Below are 21,656 nucleotides of genomic sequence, written 5' to 3' on the forward strand. Positions count from 1 at the left end.
AGTGTGAGTGTGTGGTGGGAGGCTAGTGGCTGGGGGGTAGAAGGGAGAAGAGGTGGGGCGGGGTTCATAGCACCTTCTGAGAAAAGAGCGTCCCAAAACACACACCAAAAAAAAAGCCCCAGATCCCTCGAAAAGCTAATGTTTTGGTCCAAACTTTTTAGTTTTGCTTGGGTTTACCGTGAGGTAGCTTTTAAACACTCTGGATGACTACACAAGAAAAGCCAATTTCCCTCAAATTCTTCAAATTTGATCCTTTTCTTTTATTATGAGAGCTGGGTCTTTTTCTGACATCCCAAACATCACCTCACTTTCCAAGCAAACATGTACACAAATTGTGTGGAAATATATATATATAACCCATCCGGTTGTTTATAGACACAGACTTGTACAACACTAGAACCAAATGTTTATAATACACAGTAAAGTTTTTACTTTTTGCTCCTGCTCGTGGTGGACAGGCCTGGAGCTCCTGGTTGAATTGACCTACTTTTTATTGCTCTGATTCAGATTGTTGTATTTACGTGTCGGGAGGGAAACAGGGAGGGAGCTGGTGTAGGACTGGGACAGAGGTTGTGCAGCTGTTCTGTAGTGGAAGCGGGTGAAGGGGTCGGGGTGGGGGTTGTTGTGTTACTTACAAAAAAAAGGGAACCCGTCCAATCCTACCTCAACTCTGCCCGCTCAGGTTTGGACAATAAATAAGTGACATCGAGTCATGTTTCTGTTCTCCACAACTTGTTGGCTTGGCCCCGCTTTCTTCCCCGTCAACAGTCGGGCCACGGTGAGGCGCGGGGGCGGAGGAGGAAACATGACTGGATCTCAGAAAGGGGTGGGGGTTGGTCGACAGAGAATGCGGGTGTGGTGTACAGATATTGCCGGTGCCCTTCAGTGCTCGCATCCAGGAAGTACGACTTGGAGAGCACTTCGTTGCGAGAGAAAAACGCATCAATTTTCTTTTACTTTTGATTTCCAGTCTCCTTTATTGTGGAAGTGTGAGATGTTTCATAGTTGAGTTTTTTTTTAATTACTATTATTAATTTATTTTCTGTGTTTTTGTTGGGGAGGGGGGCTTGTTTTGATTCTCCACTTTACAAGAAGCAGACGGGGCCCACATCCACTCCGAACTCCTGATCTGCTCCTCCGATGTCCATAGGAGCAATGTCTACGACTGGCAGACGGGAGGTTTTCTGTGTTTTGTACTCAAAGACAGTCTTGCCCCACCGGCCTGTATGACTCTGTTGGCCAACAAGAGAGAAATCTGTAACTACGGCTTCATCATGAAAGAAGAAAACGTTTCATCTCTGGGTAATATGTTGCACCCACCTTGCAGCCATCCTCCAACACGTTGTAAGTAAACCGGCTGTTGCCCTCTGCACGGATCTCCACGTCGTTGGAGCCCTGCAGCAGCAAAGCCTTCTTCAGGTTTCCTGTGGCCTGATCCATGTAGGCAATGCTGTTTTTGCAGTGATACGTGAGGTTCTGGGATGCTTCAGTGGACAAAAGCCTCAAGAAGGTCAGCTGGACGCTGGCAGCAATGGCAGCAGGGCCGTCCTGAGCGTAACTGAACTGTGGACCAAATCGAGGTCAATGAGGGTGAACAGGTTCCACACTCGTTCCAGTCTCGTACATGTGATGCATTTATCAGACTTACGTGGAATCCTCCATTCACGGTCTCTCCGAACCAGACGTGTTTGCGGTCCTTGCTCTTGCTGGTCCACCAGTTCTTCCTTGGTACTTTGGCGATGCTTGGGTAGACACAGGTCTCTCCTGTCTCCATGTTACAGAAGGCCTTAAAAGCGTCCGCTGTGCAGCCGATGTTGGGATCAACCCAGTAGTCACCTGAGAGGATGAAAGAGGTGGTTAGATAAAGCAGGAGGCCTGACGTTTGGTCTGCTGTTCGCTCTACTGACCGCTCTTCCACTCAGGGTGGCAGAGTTTGAGGTCTCTGCATGTGCGAGCGGGGTTCTTCCTGGTGCCGTCCGGACTGTGCAGGTTCTCAATCTGGTTGTTGAGGGACTTGAGCGTGGCATCCACCTCAACATCGTGCTGCCTCAGGGAGCTGGAGGCTTCATCGGCCCTCATGTACCTGAGGGGATCAGGGGACTTCTCAGTCTGACCCAGGCCAGCAAAGGCAGAGATGTCAATGCCTGGGCCTGGTGGACCAGGAGGACCAGGGGGTCCGGGGTTACCAGGCGGACCCTGAAAGAGGTGCGCAGACAGGACATGAGACCTGACTGGAATAGAATGGTAAGCAGGTTTCTGACAGTTATTTGTTACGTACAGCAGGACCAGATTCTCCAGAGCGTCCACGAGGTCCAGGAGGTCCGATGGGACCAGGCTGTCCATTAGATCCATCTTTGCCAGCAGGTCCAACTGGTCCGGGTGGTCCCTACAGACACACAGAGTGAAGCTCTGTATGAATTAAACTGCTTCATTTCCTAAACTTGTCTACCTATATTCTGAATTGAGCCACCTTTAAGTCTGGACATGAAAAAAATCTGATACATCAATTTAAATTCCCCAGCAGTTTCTCCCTGTCAACTTCAGAACCTTCTTATGCATGAAGATAATTTGTGCGCTGACATTTCCCTTCATTTTTCTCTTATCATGCACACTGTTTAGCTAATCTAGACTAGACGCTAAAGCCTATTTTCCAATCTCGGCAGGGGTGGTTTCACAAATCACGGTCCTCTCCGACTGTCTGCCACTTTTCCTCAAAAAGAGTAATTACAAAATGTCTTGGTTGCCCATCTTATCTCAGCGGTGGAAAATTAAAACAGGCGGCCTTTCCTGTCCTCATCTTTATCTTGCGATTGAAGGATTACAAAGAGACTAACTTATGTACTTTATTATCACATATCTTGACGGTTAAAAAGCTGCCTTTTCTCCTCTTTTCTCAGTTTCCTCACCTTAGCTCCGCTCGGTCCGGCGGGTCCAGCAGTTCCAGAGTCTCCAGCAGGACCCTGTCAGGATGAGGACACGATCAGATTAAAGAACATAGGTTAAAAAGAAAAAGAAATAAAAAGTGGCACTGCAGAATGACCTGTAAGATCACTTACTGGGGGTCCAGGCAGACCCTGCAGACCGGTGAAGCCACGGTGACCCTTTTGCCCCCTCTCTCCAGACTCACCAGCCTCTCCTTTGTCTCCACGTGGTCCTTGGGGTCCCTGAAGGAGAGTAAATAAGTGTAGCTCATTTATGTAATTCGGTCAAATTCAAAATGATGGAGGATCGTCAGAGATGGCGACACTCACAGCCATTCCTCGAGCACCAGCTAGTCCTGGGGGCCCTGCAGGTCCTTGAGCTCCCTTGGGAAAGACAAAGTGATTATAGGTGCTTCCTTGTGCTCGTATTCAGCGTATCAAACTTTCTGTCTGTGGTTCCCACAGTGTGTGGTGTTACTTACAGCCTCTCCTCTGTCTCCCTGCTTGCCGAGAGGTCCAACAGGTCCAGGAGAACCAGGGGCTCCAGGAGCTCCAGGGGGGCCACCAGGACCTGTGTTACCTCGCTCTCCCTACACAAAGTAAAGATGAGGAACAAGAACTGTTTTAGCCACAACTTGTGTAATCAAAAGAGTGTCTTGTTTGACAGATTTCAGCATTTTCTGTGCAGCTGAAGCCTCTCACCTTCACTCCAGCAGCCCCGTCTCTACCTGGAGGTCCATCCGACCCAGGAGTACCCTGAGATACATAAACACACGTTTTTATGTTGTGCCTGAAATGTTATGCTGCTCATGTTATTTCCAGTTTAGTAAATATGCTAGTTTGATTATTGTTTAACAGCTCGGACCTCTCTGCCCGTTTCTCCAGCAGGTCCGGTAAGTCCAGGAGGCCCGACAGGTCCAGGAGGTCCACGGTCACCAGCACCACCAGGAGCTCCCTGTTTGCCAGGCTCTCCCTGAGCACACAGGAAATATTGTCATTAAATTTCAGCAGCTCCTAAAATATTCTTCGGAATTTCAGTAAAACAATATAGTCCCTATTCAGACACGTGCAAATCAAAGACGCAGTTAGACATGAAAATCATGTAAATTTTTTAAAAAAATGTTGAAGAGCATCCAGATTTATAGATCTGATGTGCTACCTTTGAAGATAAAACAAGCTGGCAACAGGAAAAGCACTTACAGAAGGTCCAGGGAGACCAGGGAAGCCTCTCTCTCCACGCTGACCAGGCAAACCTACAATACCACGAGATCCTGCCAGACCCTGAGGACCTGAAGGCCCATCGGCACCCTGCAGAGGAGCAGAAACAATAATGAAGGATGTTTTCTCTAAGTGGCAGAAAATAATAATGATAATAATATTACTAATAATGAGGTTTTGTCATCCAACTCACAGGAGGTCCATCCTCTCCCGGTTCTCCTTTCTCTCCTGGAGGGCCGGAGGGTCCACGAAGGCCAGCGTCTCCCGGTCTGCCTGGAGGGCCGGCGTCACCACGTACACCCTTTGGACCATCTTTACCAGCAGGGCCAGCAGGACCAGCAGAACCGGGGTTACCCTGTGATGGAAACACATACAATTTTAATAGGGGAAAGGATGAAATGCTCATGAGTTACAAACATAAATAGATTTGTGTTTTCTTTAACCTTGTTCTTAAATACTTACATTGGGACCAGGAGGTCCAACTCTGCCAGCAGCACCAGGGAAACCTGTGGTTCCCTGTCAGAGAGAAAGGAAAAAACACAGAGGCTGGTTAACTCAAGGTTTAAATATAATAATGTTCTCATTATTTGAATTTTCACAACTCTTTTCTTTAGGAAAATTCTGCCTGATCTGTTCACAGAAACGTTAAATCCACATCTGCCCCTGAAGTTTAAGCTGTAGATTAACTAAATATTAGGAACTGCAACAAACATTCATTTGTTTTAAGTTAGGTCCGACTACTAAACCACTACTTTCTAAGAACTTTTAAAGAATTAAAGTTTGTTTATATAAATGAGTGTTTGAGTGTATTTAATGTTATCTAAATGCATACTTTTCTTTTTTTTTTTTTAAATGGAAGAAGTCTTGCTGTTATGTTAATGTAATGTTGTTTTTACTTTTAATTATTTTAGAGATGATGTGTCTAATTTAGGCTAAAATAAGCTTTATCGCTGGCTTTTAAAGTTCTGTGTTTGGCTGTGGTTATGTAACATGTCTTACCGCTACTGGAGTTATTCAAATTCAAATTCAAATTCAAAATTACTTTATTAAGCCCAAAGGGAAATTAAATGTTGTTGTAGCTCATAATCCTGGTTTTGTTAAAGAGTTGATGGCTGTGGGCAGGAAGGGTCTCTTGTAGCGGTCTGTATCACCTGTATCACCTGTATCTGTATCATTTATCGAATGTTGAGGCTGATTTCAACTTTTAAAGCCCACAGATGACATTGCTCATTGGTACAATAGGCTCAGATTGCATAAAATGAAATTAGATGGCATAAAATGTGGTGGATGCGAACTCAGTTAAGCATTAGTATAGTGCTCTTGTCCAATCGGTCAGTTAAATATTCACCAAATTAGTCACTCATGGTTCAGAATTATAAGATTAGCTCTGAATGTGGTGCAGAGAAGTTACTCACAGGAGGTCCCTGAGCACCGCGTGCTCCCTTAGGTCCAGACACACCAGTAGGTCCCTAAAAAAAGGAACAACAATAATGTTCATGTTACACTCCTGTCACTCTGACGCACAAAAAGGAATACCTGCTCAAAATTCTCCAATGTGTTTTGATCTGTGGTTTGAAATATATACAGGGTATTATTTTTTAGTAGTTTATTTTTAGCCCAAAACACCCACCACAGGTCCAGGAGCTCCAGATGGTCCCTGAGGTCCAGAAGCACCAGCTTCTCCCTTCTGTCCGGACTCACCAAGCTCCCCCTTGGCGCCAGGCTGACCATCTGCACCCTGAACATTATTCAGATCAGCAGCGTGAGCCAGAATGTCAACAAACAGGAGTCAATTCGACAAACAGCAGCAATCATGGATACTTTTTTTTGTTTTTTACTTACAGGAGGTCCCGCAAAGCCAGCGGGCCCAGGAGGACCGAGCTCACCGCGATCACCCTGCAGGAGTGAAGAAGAGACAGCTGCTCAGTGTGAGAAGTTATTAGAAATTAATCAAGTCAGTAAAAACATGAATACAGCTATGATAAAACGGAGTGAATTTCAGGCAGGAAAACCAAAATTTGGGGGGGTTTTGGGGTCTAGAAAAAGAGATTAAAATAAAATATAGAATTCAATTAATTTAAGACTTCAGATGGGATCAATTTTAAGCTTTTGTTTTTTTTTTTTTGTTATGTGAACATTCAGAGAGAGCACAAATACAAAGACGATAATAAGAATGAATATCCAGGCTCATCTCACTGATAGATTCATTCATTCATTCGTTTGGTTTTAACAAACACATTCTGCATCATCCTGTTAAAATACCACAATCAAATAGAATTAAATATGACAGGACAATTGAAATGTTTTTCTCTTGTTATAAAGGTGTCAGATAACATTAATCACATCAGGTTATATTAGGTAGATGTGTGTGTGCTCACACAGCTGTGTCAAACACCCTTAACTGAAGAGTGATTCAATAGGCTTTTCTGACTCTGTTATTGGATGTCTGAGCCCATAAATCACCACCAGCTGATCAACACAAACATGCGCTCTTCAGAGTTTTAACACTTTTGTTGCTTTTTTCAGTTTAAAACTCCAGACTCAAACTTCAAGGTTTCTCAGTTTAGGTCACATTTGTTGTCCAAGTACAAATATTTACAGTAAATCTGATCAGAAAACTATAAAAAAAAAAATAACAGTGACTGCATGCCAAAGATGGATAACAGGAACCAATATGTGTCTTAAAATAAAAAAAAGTTAGAAGCTAACGTATGAGCATGCATTTGAGGGTTCTCAGCATCGAGCGTTCATATATTCCTGGACATCTGATGGGAACCTGGAAGCTGAAGCTAGAATGAAACGTGTGTCTTCATAGGTTGTTTAAGTCCTGCCTCCTCTTTGTAAAGAAACGGGACACTGCTCTTGGTAAAAATTAAAAATACAACTCAGATAATTATTTCAGATGTTGACTCTTAGATCTTACCTCGCTGCTGTATGTTCAAATATAAAAACTTTTAGCTGTAATGAGTTATTTCATGCTTAAAAGAAAGCTTATGTAGCACCATGACTGTATGAAGGGGAGTAGGTGGGGCTTAAAGCCACACATGGCTAGTCCACAGGCTCTGGTGCTAAAAATACAACATGGCAGCACCCATAAACCGGGTCCTGCTGGCTTCAAATCCCAAAACGAGAGAAACCACAACCACAACTTCTAGCATTTTTAAGATATGTTGATGGTTCTCAGACAGTAAAGACAAAACACAACAAAAAATTATGATAGTGATTGCCTCGGTGTTAAATTCAAGGCTTAATTTGGTAAAAGAACTAAAAGGTAACTGTGTCCATATTTTATTTGTATATATTAATGTGAAAAGCCCTTTACTTGTTTAAGATAGAATAGTAAAAAATAAATAAATAAAAGGTTTGGGAGCACAAATGTTTTACATACCCCAGTTTTTTTTTCTGTACCTTATCAGATCTGTAAAATTCCAAAAGCAAAGTCCACATTTTTCAAGGTTGTGTAGGAACCCTTGTTTTGTTTTAAAGAAGAAGTACTTACAGGAGCACCACGGACACCAGGAGTACCAGAAGGCCCAGTAGGTCCAGTCTCACCCTGGATGGAAGAACATTGAACAATTAATGTGTTTATTTTATTCAGTTTTATTCAGACACTCTCTCTACCTGTCAGGTCTTGAGTCCTGTGTTTAATTATGGAGTAAGTAACCAACGACAGCAGCGCTGCTACTCTTACCTTGGCACCGTTGGGTCCAGATGGGCCAGGAGGACCGATAGGACCAGTCAAACCCTGTGAAAAAGAAACCCAGAGAGGGAGAGATAAGAAGAAATGCATCGGAGAGAGCAGAAGTAATGCAGATTCATTTTGAACTCACCCTCGCACCATCCTTTCCAGGAGCTCCCTCAGGTCCCTTCTGCCCGTTGTCACCCTGTTGGACAAAAAATATGAAAATATTTGTATTAAACTTCTAACACAGTAAAACTACACTACAACAACAAGCTACACCTTTAATTTGTGTTCCCAAATTCAAAATCTGTAGCTTTAACAACAACCGTCTCTGACTTACTCTGTCTCCTTTGGCTCCTGGGATCCCACCGGCTCCTCTCTCTCCAGGCATGCCCTGCAGACCAGGAGGTCCCTGAGCTCCAGGAGCTCCAGATGGTCCAATTGCCCCCTGATTAAAAAAAAAAAGTATTCAGAAGAATTCAATCAAATTCTTTCTCTGTTTCTTTTCTCCAACCTGAATGTTCTGCTGCTCCAGTAATAGTTTTAATCTACAGGCGAGTCTACAAAGTTTCATTTAACTAAAAGGTGAAACAGGTTCATATTCAGCCAGTCCTTAAATGAGCCGATTAGCTTAGCTTAGCTCAGCTTAACAACTGATTGCACGGCTAAATAACAAAAGTGGCTCTCTTCACAGGTAACCAGGTTTGCCCCAAAATAATATTATATAAATATTTTGTTTCAACCATTAAAAACAAAACTGTTAAAGTTTTTTTTAGGTTAAAACAAATCACTTTTCACTGCTAAAAAGTTATTACCGGTGCCATTATCATATTTGGGGCAACAAGTGGAAACTCCAGGTAGTCATTGCTCTCATTAAATCCTAATAAATCCTAATAAATTCTGAGAAATCTGAACCGGTGGAAAGAAAAGATTGGATATTTGTAGTTGGTAGTAGCTTCTTGGTCCTACAGGTCAAGAGTTTGTCAGAATGATGTCTGATTCTGGTCCCCGAGGGCCACCATCCTGCATGTTTTAGTTGTTTCCCTGCTTCAACACCTCATCATCATGTCATCAGGTTTTGCAAAAGCCCGTTAATCACCCACTGATTTAAATCATGTGTGTTGAAGCAGAGAAACATCTATAACATTCAGGATAATGACCCTTGAGGACAAGGATTGAGCACCATTGGTTTATAGAGTCAGTTACAATACAAAACTGTAAGGAGGAGCCATAAATATACACAAAGATTCTTTCACGCATCATGAATGAATATTTTAAACACCTGTTAAAAGTGTGACAGCTGTACAGTCATTACTCTTTAATGAGAGCAGTGATGCAACATCTTGAGTCGGTTTACAAGTCGTCTACTGACCTTGGGTCCATCGGTTCCAGGTGTTCCAGGAAGTCCACGGGGTCCCTGAAGACCCTGGGGTCCAGCACCGCCCCTTTCACCAGGGAAGCCGCGCTCACCCTGTTAAAGGACAAGAAGACAGTGGATCAGTATGAGAAACAAACCAACAACAAATCCATCGACAGCTAAATTTGGGGAATAAAATAAAGATGCAGTGAAGACATGGGAACTCACTCTGGGTCCAGCAGCACCAGGAGCTCCACCTTCTCCAGGAACGCCCTGTGGAGGTCACAGAAACCAGTTAGCACAGGTCGCAACGACTTCCGCACAACAACCGGGTCTTTTCTTACAGCAGCAGATAATAACGCTCACCCAAGACAAAACAAATAACTACAAAATAAGATGTGATTTGGAAATTAAGAAATAGGATTGTTATGATGTGACAGGTTGACTGGATGAGCGTGTTTAACAGCCAGTTGGCGATTAGCATTTAGCATTAGCATCAGAACATGGAAGCTGCTTCTACAAAGAAGAGTACAGAGTGTTACAGTCACATAAATTATACTAAACTTTTAAACTAATGAGCAAATTAACATCTTGTGATGAACTGTACTATTAAATACAAGAAGCAGTCTTTGCTGTGTTACTTTTGTTGGTATGTCACATCTTGTATATTTCTACTAATACTGCACCAGAAATGTCAGGTATATCATCTGGTATGTAGGTGGCACTACATTTGTTGTAAGATACGTTCTGTCAAGGGTGTGTGTTGAAAACAGACCCACAGCAACAAATTCATCAGACAAGACAATACTTCACCTGATCTCCAGGTTTTCCAGCCTCTCCCGGGGACCCAGATGGTCCAGGCAGACCCTGTCCAACGACAGTAAAAGACTTGGTGAGATCATGTCTCAAAATACAGACTAAATCATCACCATGAAACTCTGCAGAGTCTGAGCTGACACTTTGTCTCAGATGTATCTTGTATCCATGCTGATATTGTATGACGGCTTCCCATTCCAGCTTTAAGCTTAATGTTTCTCTTTATTTCAGGGTTTTGATGAAAATATATAAACTCACCTGGAAGCCAGGAGGTCCAGGCTGTCCTTGCTCTCCTCTCTCTCCAGCAGGGCCCTAAGTTGATGGATCCAAACACATTTGGTCATTCAAGCAGGCTGTCATTTTACTGAAACACAAACGTCAGCATGTACTGTAATTGTGCTGAAGTACTCACAGCAGGGCCAGGAGGTCCAGCAGATCCGGTCTCACCATCTTTTCCAGACAGACCCTGTTGAGAGAGGAGAACTTGCATTATGAAAAGCGATCTGAAGATGTAAAATTATGACTCTATTGTGTGACTGTGCAAAAGAACAAAACTATTTAAGTAGATAATATTCTTACTCTCAGACCAGGACGACCTATAAGTCCTTTCTCTCCTGCTTTTCCAGGTTCACCCTGTTGCAGAGACATGTGCATTAGCTTTAGCTTTAGAGAGCAAACAGCTTAAAACAGGTGTGTCATTTGTGCATCTATGCACCTATTTAGACTTTTGTTTTTTGCATGTATCAAGTAAATATTCCTGCTGTTCTGCACACTCACATTGGCTCCCTTTGGTCCTGGGAATCCCATCACTCCAGGCTGTCCACGCGCTCCCAGAGGACCAGGTGGACCGGGGCGACCGTCCTCACCAGGGGCGCCCTGTCAGAGAGAGCAAAGATTAAACCTTTGTAACCTTATTATGAATATATGTGTACTTCATATCAAAGACATATCATGCAAACATTCAAAAAGGATTTTATTAGATAAATGAATGAAGCCACAATTGGCCCTTTAGCATTTGTGTTATTCAGTACAATTCAATACAAGGTTTTAAATCAAGGGTAGTAAATGAAGAGCTGTGGTCTCTGGGGTTAGATAAGATTGTGTGTTTTTGGTTCTGTGTCATGTTCTGAATGGGTGTTTTTGTTACAAATGTTCTGGGAAAATGTCTTTTTTTGTTTGTTTAAAAGTTTTGAATGTTTGCCGTTTTAAAAATTATGCACATTGTAGCAAAAGAAATAAGAAAACAGCTGTGGGTTTACTCACAGTGGGTCCAACTTTGCCTTGAGGACCAACATCTCCAGGACGACCAGTGAGTCCCTGTGAAAGGTGCACACGTGTGAAAGACCGTCAGCATCATTTGAGAGGTGGGAGACATGTTGGCAACACGCAAAATAAAGGTGAAGCTAAAACCATCCTCTCTGTATATCTGTCTATCAAGACAGCTCCAGCTGAGCGGCACCACCGGGCTGTCTCTGCACTGATAATGAACTCACTCTGGCTCCAGGAAGACCAGACTCTCCTGTGCGCCCAGGGTCTCCTGTAGCACCTTTAGGTCCGACGGCTCCAGCAACGCCACGATCACCAGGGGCACCCTGAGGGAGAGGAGACAAACGCTTAAAACATGTCCCACGACAGCCTGCTGCAGCCACACTGCTCTTGTGCTGAACTCTTTTTAGCTGCGGAAAAGTCACAGAATTAACAGTTTCCGACTGTAGATGTTTACCTTGGCTCCTGCCAGACCATCCTGACCAGGGAAACCACGATTACCTGGGGCTCCCTAAAGAGAAAATCACAAAAAGAAAACACTAATTAGATTAGATTGTGTGTGAGCCGATGTTGGCTCGGTTAATTCTAATAACTGAGCATAAACAGTTCATCTTAGCTACTTACTCTTTCTCCTGGAGGTCCAATTGGTCCAGCAGCTCCAGGTTCTCCTCTGGCACCTCTCTTTCCTTCTTCTCCAGCAGGACCAGAGGGACCTTGAGGACCAGCAGGGCCCTGGAAATATTAGGATGTTTCGGTAAATCTACACATTTTACCAGGTGTCTCTTTGTGTGGTTTGGATCATTTTTTTACAAACTTACAAGTTCTCCTTTTGGTCCAGATTCACCTTTCAGTCCAGGAAGACCAGGATCTCCCTAAATAAATACAGAAAAAACAGTTTGATACCAGAAAATAGGTGACTGTGAAAGATTCATCTGGTTTCAGATCTTCCTGAGCTGTCTGCTTACAGACTGTCCTTTGGGCCCCAGAGGTCCAGTCGCTCCCTGAGGTCCGGGTGGCCCACGAGGGCCGGGGAATCCAGGAGCACCAGCAATACCAGGAGCACCCTTAACGGAGAAAGGAATAATTAAATATCAGAGTAAAGCAACATGCCGTGGAAAATTGTTAAATGAAGCAGACTGACGAATCTGAATGAGCTGCTAAAGACGATGGACTTACAGCAGAGCCTTTGGCTCCAGGAATACCGTCGGTACCCGGGTTACCCTGCACCAACCCAGAAGAAGCATTCAATCATAGTGTATCAGCTATAATCAGATATGGTCTCAGTGAATGGATAAATCAAATTCGGAATCAGGTTATGACAAACCCCTGCTCCAGCCGGTCCAGGGGATCCTGGTGTACCAGCTTCTCCGCGGGGACCCTGTTGCCCCTCAGCTCCACGGGCACCAGTGGGACCAGCTTCTCCCTGACAGGACACAAGACATACATCCCTTAGAAACATTAAAAACTAATTTATCTCAAATTTAACCAACAGACGCAGAGTTTGCATCACCAAGTCATGCATCTGAATGGAAGGCTGCTTCTGTTTTAAAGATTAAAAGTGTTTCATATTTGTAGGACAAATAAATTAGATCTCTGCCTAAATTATGTTTTACTTTGAAGGAAGTCAGAAATATGAAAGTTTATAAATGGTAACAAGGAAACTGGTTACTGTAGCATCAAGAACCAGATGTAAAAGTAAGTCATACAGCAAAAATAAAAGGAACTTAGTAAACCCAGACTGGCTGCTTGGTGTTTTATTTTACTGCATCAGGTTAGATTCAGATAAATGTTTGTGGACAAACCTTGGATCCTGGGGATCCTGGGAAACCGGGCGCTCCAGCAGGACCAACTGGGCCCTTCAGAAAGAACAAAAATCCTCAGATTTCACTATATCTTATCACCATCTTTGTTTGCCATTATATTGAGGTAACAGAAGCATGAAAGTAAAAAGATCAGACGTACAGGGGGACCAGCAGGACCAGGCAAGCCATCATTTCCACGAGCACCCTGCAAACAACAGGAGTCAGATCATTAAAATTACATTAAAAAACACATTTTAATGGATCTAGACCTGTATGAATAGCAAACAAATGTCTGGATTTTGCCTGAAGCAGTCAGAAATGGTTACTCACTGCAGATCCAGAAGCTCCGGGACGTCCCCTCTCACCAGGCAGACCACGTGGGCCCTATGAGAGAAGACATCAGACTGTTTTAGTCAAAGCTGCTATTTCTCACATTTAGTTAAGACATAATGGAGATGCTTTAGTGCAGTTTTAATCCACAAAACTCAGATTAACATGTCGGAGCAGATGAGGCCGAGGACACTCACCATCTGACCAGGGGCTCCATTTTCTCCAGCAGCACCAGTCTCACCCTGATGAAAATTAGAAGATGAGAGCAGAAAAACTCTAAATATACCATGAAAAAAACTGCATATTTACAAAACAGAGATATTGTCAGGCGGCTGTACCTTGGCTCCTGCAGCTCCCGTCTCTCCCTTAGCTCCATCCAGACCAGGATGACCCTACAAGTCAGGACAGGTCAGCATCAGAAGCTACAGCTCTGTAAATCTGATCCATCTGTTTATAACCCTGGCTCTTCGGGGAGGATTTTTAACACTCACTCTGTGTCCTTTAATTCCAGGAAGTCCAGGAGTTCCAGGGAATCCACGCGCTCCCTGAAAGAAATATACGGGTTTTATGTTTCATTCGACATTTCGACAAAAAGAAAAAAACAAACACCAGACAACCAGTGGTCCCTCACCTGAGGCCCTGCAGGTCCACGCTCACCAGGTTTGCCAGGTTTGCCAGATTCACCCTAGAAACCAACAGAAAGTTACTTAAATATTTGTAGCTTCGTTATATGATGCAGAAGAAACACATCTGAGGTTATTACAATATTGGGTCATTTTAGGTGACTGTCCAAATCATAATTTTCTGATAGCATTGTTAGGAGACAGACAGCGCCCTCTGGTGGTACAAAGAGTTCACTATCAAATTTACATGAAAAGGGATGGTGCAACAACAGATGTATTTGAAAAGAAAGTCAGGAGTTACAACAAAACAGATTTACTGCTAGTTTGTACATTAAAGAGGGCTTTTGTAATTGTTTGTTTTGTACTTTTACAGAAATGTGGTTTGGCCATGAAACTTGGCATAATTTTGATTTTTGTGAACATAATTCAACTAAACCGTAAAGTTTAACACTGCTTACATCACTTCCAGATTTTCCAGATGGTCCAGGTGGTCCACGAGGTCCCATCGGTCCCTGTCACGAAGCAAAGACCTTAAGTCTAAGTGTGATTAAATGTTGTCACATAATAAGAACTTTATTTATAGGCTCATGTGATGCAAAATGTGATTCTGTCTTATTGGTTCCATTGAGTGAGAAGAATCCAGTTGGGATGAAATTCAAATGCTTCATCGTTTGTTTTCAGAAAACATATTTTTGCTGGACTCTTCGTCAGATCTAACAGATTTAAACCAGTTGCATACAGACGCATTCTTGGAATAATGTCGCCACTTACAGCTGGACCAGGCTCTCCAGCCTCTCCAGGGGAACCTTGGAAACCTTGGGGTCCCTGTTGGTGCAAACGACAAAAACAAATACTCTGGGTATGTCAAGAAATCCAACAAAAAGTTACTGCATTAACTTTGTGGTTATAAAGCCAAATCACAGGATGAATGATGCGGTGAAATAACTCACGGGAGCTCCAGAAGGTCCAGGGGGGCCACGGGGACCCATGGGGCCCTGCAAGAGACACACGTCAACTTTTTAAAAATTGCTTTTAATGGAAAAAGTTAACTGTCATGCTTCAAATCTTGATCATTCACAGCTAGAAAAATACACATCTTCGATATTTTAGAGTTTAAAATTAATTTCCAAGAATATCACATTATAATAATTTACATGATATGGACTTTAACATTAGCATTAGCATTTCAACATAATTTATATTCAGAAATATATTATCCAAACTGTTATTTTTAACAGAGCTCAAATTCTGCCTTAAACTTGCCACAAAACTTGTGTTGAAGTGAAATCACTGATTCACAAGGTGGCAGTGTTGCCTCCATCCTCAGAGGGCTCCTTTTTTGGGTTTTTTTTTTTTCATGGACTCGTTCACCAGCATAAAGTCACACAGCAGCGTTTTGTCTCGGTGGCAGGAAAAGTGCTCAGATCACTCTGAACATCTTACCATCGGTCCTTGCATCACACCCATCTGAGCTCCTCCGGCCTTCTCATCAAAGCCTCCAGCCATCTGAGCACCAAAGCTCTGTAAACGCACAAAAACAGAGACAAAGTCAGTTCACAAAGTTTAAACTGCTGTTTATTTCCACAGTTTGAGATGCATTAGGAAAATCTGTGTGACAGCCTCCTGGTTTCTCCGTTCACCTAATTAAATACACTTAAAAATGTTTTAAAAAACAACAACATTGTTTTGCTGTTGATTCAAGGTAAAATAAGAATAAAAGTAAGACAACAAGAACAAAGGATGGAAAGAGAAAAACGGATGTATTAGTTGTAGTCCAGCTCTGATTACTCCAAACATTTTAACCCTGTCATCTGCGGGCAATGCTGCGCTGTCTCATCCTAAATCTGTGGGAAAATGTCTTTTGTGTCCTTAAACGTACGCCTCCGAGTCCTGGTGGGCCAGGTGGGCCAGGGGGGCCAGGGGGGCCTGGGCTTCCGGGTGTGCCAGGTTCACCGTCTCTTCCTCGAGGTCCAGGACTTCCCTGGGACAAAAAGAAGGAGATTAGGCAATTTCAGGTAATGTTCTGCTGAACACGACGTTGTATTGATCATAAAAAAAAAAAAGCTTTGTGTTAACTCCACATTGTAGATCACTCAGGGAATGACTTCTGTTGTGCTCTAACTCAGTGATTATATTGTGAATCAGGACTTAAACCACACAGGTAAGTGAAAGTTAATCTCTTAATTAGTCCCAAGTCATATTTCAGACATTTAGCAGAAGTCTCTTATCAGCTGCAGTCATAGATTTTATTGTTTATATTGTCTACCAATAATAAAACTGCATTTATCATCTGTTTGTTGTCTCCTACCTTTTCACCCTCATCACCAGCTTCTCCACGTGGTCCCTGCTCACCTGGGGGGCCCTGAAAAAAATAAAAAACGAGAAAAAGGTATTTGAGTCTGCATCATTCACATTACGACTGGCACTAATATTTATAATGCAGCTCATGTCGTTGGCTCATAATAACCTTATTTAAAGGTTTGCAAAGTGTTTATACCAGCGGTTATTCTGCTTTTATTAATCAGAATTAAATATGAAACAACGTTTACCATGGGTCCAGCTGGTCCTATTGGTCCTACAACCTGCAGAGAGAAACAACACAAAGCCTCTGTCAGGTTCCCGTGGCGCCTGTAATAAATGGCTCTTTATCGCCATCTTTTCTTTGGTAACTTCTGACCCAGAAAACATTCCAGCTCAGCAGGAAGTAGACACATTCAATTAAATCTGACAACAATTTCATCTGACAAGATGATTTTTCTCCCCCCTAAAAAACCTCGCCTCCTGTTGACCTGTGATTCAGCTGATGTTTCTTCACCTGACATGCACTTGCAGCAGACCTGCTGAGATCTAAGAGGATTTGATTGGGTTCATTATGTCCCTGGAATGCAGACCATTTTCAATTATTTAATAGAGATTCTGAGACAGTATCAGTGAGTATTTTATCAGTGAGAAATGCCCACGTTTCTTTCGGGAAATGTGCTGAAACCTCACAGAAAAGTGGTTTGAAAAATTAGAAATGATGCAACTTAATTAAGGAGAAAAATCTAAAAGATGTGAACTTTGTGTATTTGCACAAGATGGGCATGCTTACTAATAATGTTGCACATTTAAATACTTTGGTTCCCAACAAGCATCAGAAACAACCATGTTTATATTTGAGAAATAGTTTTAAAAAGACGTCTGTTTAAAGCGCAGCAGTGGTGTTTCAGTTATTTAAAGCATCTTTATTAAGGTCCAAACTTACATCTGCAATCTCTCCTGGTTCTCCTTTCTGGCCCTGATTGATAGAAGGAAAAGTTTGTATTAAGCATCTCATGTTAAATTTCCTCTCATAATGAAATCTTTGTGTAACACCACGACTGCTCTGACTCACCTTAGCACCGAGTCTTACTGTTGTTGCAATCCGACGAGGAGAAAAAAAGAAGAACATCAATTAAGAGTCACACTTTTAGGTGGCACATTTCAAACGCGCAGCCGATCTCAAATCTAGCCTGTTGTTCTCGGGCAAAGACGTCCGCCTGAAGCTCTAGGGACGTTGCGGAGATCCAACACCACTCACCAAAACCCAAAAACAATGAGCCCATCCAGATTATATTAATGATGCAGGACAGGAAGCAGAAGCAGGCGTGAGCAAAGAGGTGAGAGTTTAGATCCAACCATTAATGCAAAACGTTAAATCCTGATAATTTTCAATGAACGTCGCTAAAATGAGTTTATTCAACAAAGCATGGCAACTGCTGCAAATTCACTTTTTAGTTTTATATATTTATAAATCAGAAGAACTTTGCGCATCTAAAATGAAACCCCTCTCTTATGACTAAAAGGAGCCATTGCCAAGAAGAAAAATTATTTTAGATAGAAATAGGTATTGTGTTCCCATTATTCTGATCCTAATCTGAAACAAAACTATATAATCTGTTAGCAAATTAGGGCCTGTTTGGCTGAACAGTTGTTAACAACGAGACACTGCAGTGATGCAGAAACTCATGATGAAAACCTAAAACTTGATCAGGTTCATCTCCATCCTACAATCTTTGACATAAATAAACTGGAAAGTCTTTCAGGAAATATGGTAAATTTGAATAAAACATCAGAACAGATGGATTTAATCTTTGAGTTATGACTCAGTTCATAGCTTGATTTCATCTTAGTTTTGTGTTAAAAGTGGTGGAGAGTCGATGGGCACAGCTCAGGATCCGAATCCCACTCTTTCACTGGGATTGTTGGAATCCTGACAATGTTGCTCATCTTGTCTCCATCACAAACATGTAGAGGGCCAATCTGGGAACCATTCCTGGAGACGCAACAGGAACAAATCATTAGGCTGCAACTCGAGCAGCCAAAGCTCTTAAAGTTGACTCTGTTAACAGTGTTTTCACTTGGTCTGATCCGACACGATCTGTGGCTCCAGAAAAGGTTCCCAGTTCAAAAGCCTTAGCCAGGACGGAAATGAATGCAAGTGAAAAGAGTAATTTATTTATAGGTGTGTGAATAAATAAATTACAACCAATGGGGTCAGTGGCATCAGCAGGGCAGATGGGGCAGCATTCTCCAGATGGGATGATAGGGTTGGTGCACTCTTTCATCTCCTCGCAAATTATCTCATCACACAGAACCGCTCCGCTGGCACACACACAGATGCGGCATGGCTCAGGCTTCCACACATCCTTATCATTATACTGCTGGGCGTCCTGGATGCAGCCACCGTCCTCCTCTGAGGTGACCAGCAGGGGGCCGGGAGACAGGGGAGCAAAAGATGTTGGTTCAAGACAACGTTAGACATGGGAGGGTAGAGGGGTTCATACAAAATAAAGAGTTGGTAGAGCAGATTTTGTTGAATTTAAATGAAGGAGGTGAAGGTCAGGGGTGTGGCACGGGTCAAAGGTGGAAGGTGAGGAAGTGGGAGGGGCGACATCAGTGAAGGAGGAGTTAGTGGGTTTGAGGGAGGGGCGTAGAAGGAAGAAGCAGAAAAAAGTCATTTTGTATCAAATAGAACATAAAGCTGAAGTGCTGTGCATAAAAAAGACAAACATCAACTGAATAAGATTATATCTTTTCTATTATTGTTATTATTTCACAAATAGAGAGTTATAGAAATTCTTCCTGTTTTGATGCAAACAAAAACTTGACCTAAACATCCACAGTTGCACACCATGAGCTGAGGAGCACATCTAAAGACATAGAAGTCACGCTATTATTAAAAGGATCCTTACCACGCCATAAAGACCAACGTCAGCACAAGCCACAGTGAACGGCTGTGTCTGAAGACTGAGCTGAGGTATTTCACAGCGCTGGCTGAGTGTACTTAACCTGCACACGAGCTCTGCGGCTCATATGAATGACCCTCTCTTATAGCCGCACTGAGCCCAATTGACAAGCCTGTGCCGTAAACAAACACAGTCGCCTTCTAAATTTCTCCATCTGGGTCACGTAGCTGTGTTAAGTACCAGTGCAAACACATTGGAGAAGTAAGAAAGGGTGATTTGTTTAATGTTAAGAACTGGGAGGGGGGCTACAATATACATATATGCGTCCTCTTTTAAAGCATAATTGATTCTTAGCACATGCATGGTACATACAAGTCCAGCTGGACTGCTTACAAATTAATCTTTTAGTGAAATATTTTGTCTTAGTCTTTGGATTAACACAATGCTAAAAGTTAGAAAATGAAGACTCTGGGAGTGAAAGCAGTAAAACTCCAATTTGCTACAAATACACCTGATATCCATCATTGGCTGACCCCCTGCGGTGCACCTTCCTGCTACCCTTTGAGCCTTCAAGCCTGGGGTTAAACACTGTCTGACACCCATCACATCTCATAAAAACCCTGAGTTTGCACAGAAACATATAAAATCCTTACGAAAACAGTCCAAACACGTGACGTGTCTTCATGTCCAACGGGTGTCTCAATGGGGTCAGGTGAGAACAGACCCGGTTCTCCATCCCACACTGATGCACCTTTCCAGCATACTTTGGCATGGCATCTAAATGATCATTTGTCCGAGTACCAACCACAGCAAAACTCCATTCATTCATTTGACATTCAGCTCAGTCCCTTAAAAAAACTCCAATGAAATCTTGCGAGAGTACAGGTAAAGGTTTTCAAAGATTTTCAAAGACAAACATTGAAGATTTTTCAAAAAGCGGTGAACTTACGGTCATCCAGCTGACATCTGACCACAGATAGTAAAACAACTTGGGATGCTACAAGTAGCAGAACAGTCCTTGAGTCCACAAAGCTGAACATGTCTAAATATTAGACATGCAGGAGTTTAGGTGAGAAATGAAGGGATGCTGATGGAGACCAGGCTTTCAGTCAGGTGCTGTGTTTTAGGTGTGCGTTCCCTGAGACTTGCGGCACCATGCAGTCAAACCCTCCAAACACTAAGTGGAATCCAACGCGGGGCCCCAGCTGGCACTCTGCACCCAGCTCGTCAGGGCAAGCACCGCGGTTTTATGTCCACTGAGCTTTGTATGGATCTTCGTATATTCCAAAATGCCAGTCCTTCCCCCAGACCCCCTGTGAGGCCGTAACCTGAACCTTCAGTCCCTCCCCTCATAATCTTGCTTGCTCCTGAGGATGTTTTTTTTTTTTAAAGCAAAGCCCTCCTTCCTCTCCTGACCTGCGAGGCCTGGCCGAGAGCTGCACCATCACTTTCACATTAAATGACAGCAGAACACAAACCAAACTCAACTCAACTACAGGCTATCTGACCAACAGATAGAGTGTTTTGTTAGAGTAATTGTTTAATTAGCTCTACATTACAACTCTAATACCGGCCAAATAAGTAAGCATTGTGATTTTTTTACCTTCTAGACGTGAAGAAATTCTTTGTTTAACGGCAGCGCTTGCAGATAATCTCATCACTGGCTCAGCAAGGTTTAGTCTCACGGATTATGAAGTAATCTCCAAATTTCAGACAGCCCATAAACATGAACCACTCAGTAGTTATTCCTGTTACAGTCAAACTTTACAAGAGCATAATCAGTTTGAAAAAGTAGAGTGTTTAAGCAGTGTTTAAGTAGAGGTGGTCTGAGTATTTAATAAAAGTTTGCTTTCAGATAGTTTTTAATCAGCATGTCAATCTCATGTTCCTATCCTCTTATCAGCAAATGTCAATATTTTCCTTCACTTGATCTGTAATATACTGTATATTTTATACAGTTTATATATTATGTGTAAAAAAAATCTTCAGTCATTCTATAAAATATGTTTTTCTTTCAAGCAGTCAGACATTTTAAAGTGGTTTTGATCAGTATTTTTTCAGGGTTTTCTTAGGCTGTTTTTGCCACTTTTCTCTTACTGATAAATCATTCAGGTATAAAAAGTATCCTACGTCAAAAGATGACCCCGCTGTCAACACATAACAAACAACTTAGCAAAAACAACCTTTTTAAATTGGATCTTAAGGCACTTTGTTCCTAGCAGCTCGTCACAAAACAAAAACAACTATTCCCATTTCTTTAGTTGAATCTATGACAAATACCAAAAACAACAGTCTGACAAACAGAAAATAATATTTTAGCACCGGCAAGGTGATTCTCAAAGAGTTATTAGCTCTTAGTAGATGATCATCTGAAGGATGAAGCACCTCTTAGGTCTTTGCTGGAATTTCTCTTGTTTCCTTAAGACATTAGGAT

General features: G+C 42.5%; 1 protein-coding gene across 2 annotated transcripts; it reads right to left on the bottom strand.

The window, feature by feature from the left end:
* Nucleotides 1–6: 6 nt before the first annotated feature.
* col2a1a (collagen, type II, alpha 1a) lies at nt 7–20,482 on the bottom strand. 2 transcript variants are annotated; one of them, XM_017409647.2, is made up of 54 exons: nt 20,172–20,482; nt 18,523–18,729; nt 17,389–17,405; nt 17,260–17,292; nt 16,565–16,597; nt 16,324–16,377; nt 15,895–15,996; nt 15,459–15,536; nt 14,966–15,010; nt 14,787–14,840; nt 14,474–14,527; nt 14,024–14,077; nt 13,884–13,937; nt 13,731–13,784; nt 13,590–13,634; nt 13,393–13,446; nt 13,223–13,267; nt 13,063–13,116; nt 12,585–12,683; nt 12,437–12,481; nt 12,226–12,324; nt 12,079–12,132; nt 11,885–11,992; nt 11,718–11,771; nt 11,488–11,586; nt 11,258–11,311; nt 10,772–10,870; nt 10,574–10,627; nt 10,407–10,460; nt 10,253–10,306; nt 9,992–10,045; nt 9,407–9,451; nt 9,194–9,292; nt 8,162–8,269; nt 7,970–8,023; nt 7,831–7,884; nt 7,639–7,692; nt 5,982–6,035; nt 5,770–5,877; nt 5,555–5,608; nt 4,602–4,655; nt 4,333–4,494; nt 4,122–4,229; nt 3,787–3,894; nt 3,624–3,677; nt 3,404–3,511; nt 3,252–3,305; nt 3,057–3,164; nt 2,907–2,960; nt 2,279–2,386; nt 1,908–2,196; nt 1,649–1,836; nt 1,321–1,563; nt 7–1,232 (listed from the first exon to the last, which is right to left on the bottom strand). In XM_017409647.2, exons 1-54 carry the CDS (start codon nt 20,260–20,262, stop codon nt 1,086–1,088), a joined length of 4,470 nt encoding a protein of 1,489 aa, XP_017265136.1. In that variant the 5' UTR covers nt 20,263–20,482; the 3' UTR covers nt 7–1,085. The 2 variants fall into 2 exon arrangements, with proteins under 2 accessions (XP_017265136.1, XP_017265137.1); XM_017409648.2 differs by lacking the exon at nt 18,523–18,729.
* Between the last annotated feature and the right edge of the window lie 1,174 nt (nt 20,483–21,656).

Source organism: Kryptolebias marmoratus, linkage group LG8 (assembly GCF_001649575.2).
Source record: "Kryptolebias marmoratus isolate JLee-2015 linkage group LG8, ASM164957v2, whole genome shotgun sequence".
Classification (NCBI taxonomy): Eukaryota; Metazoa; Chordata; class Actinopteri; order Cyprinodontiformes; family Rivulidae; genus Kryptolebias; species Kryptolebias marmoratus.